A 6,564-nucleotide genomic window follows, 5' to 3' on the forward strand; every position below is an offset into this window, starting at 1 on the left:
GTAACTTTAGTGTTGTAAATCCATGTCCTTTGTCTTTGTAGACATTAAAAGCTTCTAGTATATCTCAAACATGTCCATTACTCATCCCTGGAGCAGACATTTCCCTTTAATGTGATGAAATCCCGCAGTGCTCCATCATGCCTTTTCCCGTCCTTTCAGGATCACTTCACCTGTCTGGAGGAGACCGAGGAGGCATCTATCTTGTACGAAGCCATCACCAACTACCGCAGCAGCCTGGTCATCTGCCACGAGAGTGACCCCGCCTGGCGTAAGGCTGTGCTATCCAGCCGCGACACGCTGCTCACACTCAGACACATGATCGATGACGGCACGGACGAATATAAGATCATCATGCTGTACAAACGCCACCTAAGCTTCAAGGTCATCAAGGTAAGCAGGTCGAGGTTTGATGCAGGGATTTTGTCATTTTTATATGCGAGGAATATTTCATTTCTCAGGTTGCAGCCTTAGTAAAGCTTGGAAAATGACGGTGCAGAAAGCGTATTAATCATTTGGCTACAATTACTGTACCTGTCTGTGTGTGTGTGTGCCTACACAGACAGAAGGTATAGCTATGCAGTATCTTTTTTATCAAGTAAAAATGTGTAATATCTTCACATGGGAGCACCAAAGGCCTTAGCTTTTCATGTGAACCACAACTTATCTCAGCTGAATCTATCTTGATAGAGAAGGTTGGAACTGATTGTCAGGCTGTCTCCTGAAAAGTGCTGGCTTGCTCTTTTTTTCTTTCTGTTAAGACACAAACATGTCTAGTTAAAAGTAAATCCATAATCTGTGGCACACTGAAAATAACGTCACTGTATTTTATTGTGAACAAACAACTCGTTCTGCCTGTAGCTTCCTCAGGCTCGCCCAGCACAATCACAATCATGGCATACGCAGGTGTGTTAAATACAAACGGTCACATGACCCATCATAGCGATAAACATTATTCCGAGTCACAGCCTCAAATGAAAACTATAATGTGCAAATATAACATATTCATCCACATAGTCCGAAGAATATCAAAAAGTTTATCAACAATGACTTATACAAAGCATATACATATTATCATATTTACAAGAGAAACAGGAAAGGTACCAATTGATGTCAATTTGAAATACAGAGATCAAGGTCCTTTCCTCTATGGCTTACTGAATATAATGAGCTCAGTGCAAAAACAGAAATCCGTAAGTAGGTTTTTATGAACTCAATGCAAAAATGGCCATCCTTTCAGTTCTAATCAATCCTATTGACTCTTCAATTACTTTGCTAAGTGCACACATTTCCTGGTAATACTCCACAACATTAAGTTTGAGTTCTTCAGAATAGATGATGTTAAAACTAAAGCATCCGGCCTCCTGTGTGAAGCCAAAACACTACATTAGTTCAGGATGTTTGTTAGCCCCTCAGTTTAATCTCTGTTCCCATAATTCATTTTCCTATGATTATGAATGCCCCCAAAAGCTTTGCCAGAAACAAGCTAATGCCATTTGCCTGTGTTTACCAGTGAAAGAGGACCAAACATAAATTACTTCATATATCCTGTAAATATAATTTCCCCATCTGTACTATCTGACCACCTCTGTCATCTCTCTCTGCAGATCAATAAGGAGTGTGTGCGTGGTCTGTGGGCGGGTCAACAGCAGGAGTTGGTGTTTTTACGGAACCGAAACCCGGAGCGTGGTAGCATCCAGAACTCAAAGCAGGCGCTGAGGAATATGGTCAACTCGTCCTGCGACCAGCCACTGGGCTATCCCATGTACGTCATTCACTGGGATGCTGCCATGTTATCAAGTTAAAGGATTGAAGTGAAAGTTTGCATTGTCTATGATGCTCACTTGTGTCTATCTTTGACACAATTTGAACATTTCAGTGTTTTTATGTGATTATCTCTACATCTTTGTGTATCTGCAGATGTACCTTAATCCTGACATTTATTATTCTTTCTTTTTTTTAAAGGTATGTGTCACCACTTACAACATCATACGCAGGGACTCACCGCACGCTCCGCAGCATTGGAGGAGGAGCTTTAAGCCTGGATGTCATTCGTTCCTGGCTCTGCACGAAATGGTTACGGTCAGTTTAGAAAACAGATTCTGTCTGCTCCTTTAAAAACCAATGAATCAGCCCAGGGGTTTTTCTCTGGAGGCAGGAATCAAAAAAGTATTCACACACTGGCCTGACAAGTTTCATTCGAATTTAATTGCAACGTTTCGATCCCACAGATCTTCTTCATCTGTGAGATCGAAAAGTTGCTTTTGCAAGTAATGTTTCTGCGGATCCTTTTTTGATTCTTGCCTTCAGCTGGGTTTCTGATCCAGCACCTGTGAACGATTTTCTTTGGATGTGTGTACCCTGCACCGTGTTTTATCAGAGGCATATGACACATGAGATGATGTGCATAACATATAACAGTATAATATGTGGGACCTATTCACTCATATGGCTGGTTGTGTTTGATATAAATCAGTCAGTATACAATGCAAACTGCAGCGTAAATACCTGATTCCCTGCTCAGTGAGTGCGTCTCTGTGGATAGAAGGATATTGACTCAGTGTTTGTTTGAGAGAGACTTCCTCTCCACCTTAATTCAGTTTTAAAGACATGTACAGGGACAGTGGGCGAGCACAAGAGAGAGAGATTGCAGAGTGGGATGGCAGCCAAAGACTTGACTCCATACATCTCTCCTTCCCTTTCTTCCTGTCACTCCCTCTCTTTCTATGTCTACCTCTATCCTCGCCTTAATTCTCAATCCCTCTTTTACACAAAACGTTCATTACAAATTATCATACAGGCTCTGCATTAACCTCTGCAGGGCAGCTTGTGTGTGTGTGTGTGTGTGTGTGTGTGTGTGTGTGTGTGTGTGTGTGTGTGTGTGTGTGTGTGTGTGTGTGTGTGTGTGTGTGTGTGTGTGTGGGGCTCCCACTTAAGCTTCTTAAGGGGCTGAGTTGTCCTTAAAGATTAGATTAGATTGTTAATCCTGTTTCAGTAAAAGGTGTTGCCTTAATATCTCTAAGTAGCCAAGAAGCCAAGGAGACTTGCCAAGCTTTTCAGCAGGAATACATTTAACTTATTTAAGAGAAGGTCTGCCATGGTGTGTGTCATGCATGCTCGTTATGTAACATCTCTCTCTCTCTTTCTCTGGGTGTAACTTTATGTCTGTGATTAACTAGCAAGGATAGTCAAGGCTTGATACATTTTTGATGGCCTTTCGCGGTTTGTTTTTCATGCCTCTTACCAATGTGCACATGAATAAATGAAACAGAGCTCTGCGTGTTTTCCTGTGTGTGTCGTCTGCAGGGTGCGTAAGGACAACTTAACCAGCTGTAACAGCGGCGTGAACATGGAGGATGTGGACTGCGGCGCTGGTGGTTCTTCCTCACTGAGCAACAACCGCCCGTCCTCCGTGACGTCCAACAGCCTGAGCCTCTATCAGCACAGAGCCAGGACGACACACAGCCACAGACACCACAACGCAGGTACACACACACGCGTGCACACACGCACGCACGCACGCACGCACGCACGCACGCGCACGCACGCACGCACGCACACACACACGCACACACACACACTAACACATATGTGTCTTACTTTGCTTGTGGAAAATCTCTCACTCACATTAACTCACAATTCCTTAACTGCAACAAAGTGAGGGTCCTGCCAGGTGTGGATAAGAACAAGAGCAAAGACACAATATAATACACACAGACTGACACAACACATGATCCACAAACATGAACAGTTATGACAATACCAGTAGGGCTTGTTTAGCTTCATGAGTTCAATTTGTTTTTGTTTACTCTTTGATTACGTTTTCCTCTCAAGAAAGTCACTTTTTAGAGGGTTTTACAGTCAACATGTCACTTTCCAACCTTACAATTCAAAATGAGAAAGAAAATGCTCTAACTACAATGTAACCTTACTTATGATCAGAAAATCCCCAGACTTTACATAAGACTCCATACAAACCAAATGTATCCACAGAAGTGATTATTTGGTTGGACAAAATCAACAATCGTTCATTTAGAGCAGGCAATTTTCTGTTGTATGAAATATTGTGATTTTATGATTTTATGTCACATTAAAAGTGTATGTGTGTGTTTCTGCAGCCAGGAGAGAATACCGCAGTCGGTCAGTGCAGCCGCAGAGTCAGCGTCCCCCAGTCACCAGCCAATCAGGGCCCATCCTGGACTCAGGCTCCACCCACGGACTCGTGCAGCGTCTGTCCAACAGCCAGCTCTCCTTCAACACTTCCATAGCCTCCATTTTCTCCCAGGTTTACAGCAGCCTCCATTGCTTGGGTGTTCCTACTTTAGCTTGCTTTAACTATGAGAACAAAGCAATAAGAGGATCTTTGTCTCTCCTCAGGTCCCTCGTCTGTCAGGGGCCGGTGGGATCAGCTCTCAGCTGCAGACAGCGCAGCATCAGCAGCGCTCCAGCCAGGTGAGAGCTTCTATACAGAGAGGCTTTCGAAAAACTAAACAAAGGATCAGCAATAGAGACAAAAAAACATAACAGCTTTAAAAGTGCAAGAAAACTACTAATTAATAGATTGTTTTTCATATATTCTGCTGATACTTGTACTTAATCAAGGTTTTGAATGCAAGGCAATTACTTGTAGTAGAGTGTTCAATCACAGTTTGGTATTAGTACAAATACACAACTGAGAGATCAAAGAGGAACATTCATAGCCTTCTGAGAACATGAATTGTTTGTTTTCAGAGATTCATGTTCAGAATCAGTCATGCTGAAAACTAAATCCCTCAATTATTTTGCATTTTGTCCCAGAATTTAAACAAATTGATGTTATTTCTAGCTAAGATTTAATGTTTCATCTTTTCATCAGCTATAACTCAATTTTACGGCTGATGACCAGAACATGTGATTTTAATGTTGTATTTACTGGAATCTTTTCTTCCCTTGCAGCCCACTGTGTCTGATAATTGTTAATCCATGAGCTTACGTGCGTGTACCCTGCACAGCTTCGTACAAAAATACTAAAACAACGTTTCTCCTTCCTTTGTGCTGCCTTTCCCCAGGTTTCTTCATCTTCATCCACTCTCAGCCTGCTGTTTGGGAAGCGGAGTTTCTCCAGTGGACTGGTAATCTCGGGGCTATCTGCGGCTGAAGGGGGAAACACGACCGACACGCAGTCCTCGTCCAGCGTCAACATCGCAATGGGGCCCTCACACAGGTCCAGCAGCAGGGCCACACAGGTAATGAACAAATTAACAGGTACACATGCATAATCTTTGTCTCACAGTGCTGTCTGAGGGTGTGGCATTCCTCAAACAGAGAGGTGGTCCCCTCATACAACACTTACACAAACAGTTAGATATTGTATTAATAGCTAGTTTTTTTTTATCCGTTAAATCAATTTAATCAACTGCAAAGGATGAAAAATCCATATTTATGTTCTTATGATTCGACATGCAGAACGGTGTGAGATCACATCTGACGATAAAAGAAGAATATTTCTGTAATGTGTTCCGCTAAGCCTGTTTATAAGCAATTTCCTCCCCCCCCCCTTCTCAGTGGACATCAGAGGCTTACGAGAGCATCGATGCAACCTACTCCAATGCTGTTACAACAGTGAAAGACGGCGTGCAGTCAGGTGACCGAGGCTGCAGCCAGGGATTAGACAAGACCCTGGAGGACTCAGCGTCTGCCTCAACAGTTCCAGAGGCGACTGATCAAAAGACTGTGTAGGGAGAGAACACACACACACATAACACACACAGACGAGTGTCCATACACATGCCCATATACAGGCAGGACTGTATCAAAAAAAAAAATGACACACACACACACACACATACATTCAAAGGATTGTATGACAGAGTACCCATGCACACCAACCTGCCTCCTCTCCTGCCCTCAGCATGTGGTCTCACCTTGTTTGTCGGAATGTAAACAAGTCTGAAAACAAGCTCTTGGATCCGGTTGATGAATTAAAGACATTTTTAAATGAAGCTGCCTCTTTTCTACCTCTTGTTTTGTGACCTGAAGTTTTTATGCTTTTATAAACTGCGATTTGTGGTAGGATGATGCCCTACGCTACTACAATTTTGAAATACTTTTTTTTTTTTTTATCAAGGCACGATAGAAGAAGTGTATCAATTCAAACGGATACAAAGAAAACCCTTCGATGCAGTTTCTTAAACGGCACATATCATACTTCTATTCAACAAGTTTAACTAAGTCTCAGGTCCCCAAAACATGTCTGTAAAGTTCCTTGCTAACAATGCTAACATGCAGATGTTCAGTAGGTGGAGTATTTATAATGTCAACCTACTCAATGTTAACATAATAGCATGCTAGCTAAGGACGGTGCTGAAGATATGAAACCTTAAGTTTGTAGGGCAACAAGCATCTGAATATTAAAGGGAATCAAATAATACATCCTCAAAATAAAATTTTTGTTTTATTTTAATTGTATATACTTTATTAATCCCCATGGGAAACTCGGGTTTACACTCTGTTGTTGAAGGTCATGCTACTAACACACATAGGCCCGAACTACACATGCACAAACAGGACCTGTGGCATTAATGGAGA

General features: G+C 42.2%; 1 protein-coding gene across 3 annotated transcripts in view; it reads left to right on the plus strand.

Moving 5' to 3' along the window:
- pcnx2 (pecanex 2) overlaps positions 1–5,978 on the plus strand; it is a 31,080-nt gene extending 25,102 nt beyond the window's left edge. For all 3 annotated transcript variants that reach the window (XM_020643051.2, XM_020643052.2, XM_065959251.1), the window contains 8 exons: positions 160–390; positions 1,605–1,762; positions 1,963–2,079; positions 3,304–3,482; positions 4,116–4,282; positions 4,375–4,449; positions 5,046–5,222; positions 5,542–5,978. In XM_020643051.2, coding sequence (XP_020498707.2) covers positions 160–390; positions 1,605–1,762; positions 1,963–2,079; positions 3,304–3,482; positions 4,116–4,282; positions 4,375–4,449; positions 5,046–5,222; positions 5,542–5,715 — 1,278 coding nt within the window. In that variant the 3' untranslated portion in view covers positions 5,716–5,978. The remainder of the gene's footprint in view (positions 1–159; positions 391–1,604; positions 1,763–1,962; positions 2,080–3,303; positions 3,483–4,115; positions 4,283–4,374; positions 4,450–5,045; positions 5,223–5,541) is intronic.
- The last annotated feature ends 586 nt before the right edge of the window (positions 5,979–6,564 follow it).

The sequence above is a fragment of the Labrus bergylta genome, chromosome 10 (assembly GCF_963930695.1).
Source record: "Labrus bergylta chromosome 10, fLabBer1.1, whole genome shotgun sequence".
Taxonomy (NCBI): Eukaryota; Metazoa; Chordata; class Actinopteri; order Labriformes; family Labridae; genus Labrus; species Labrus bergylta.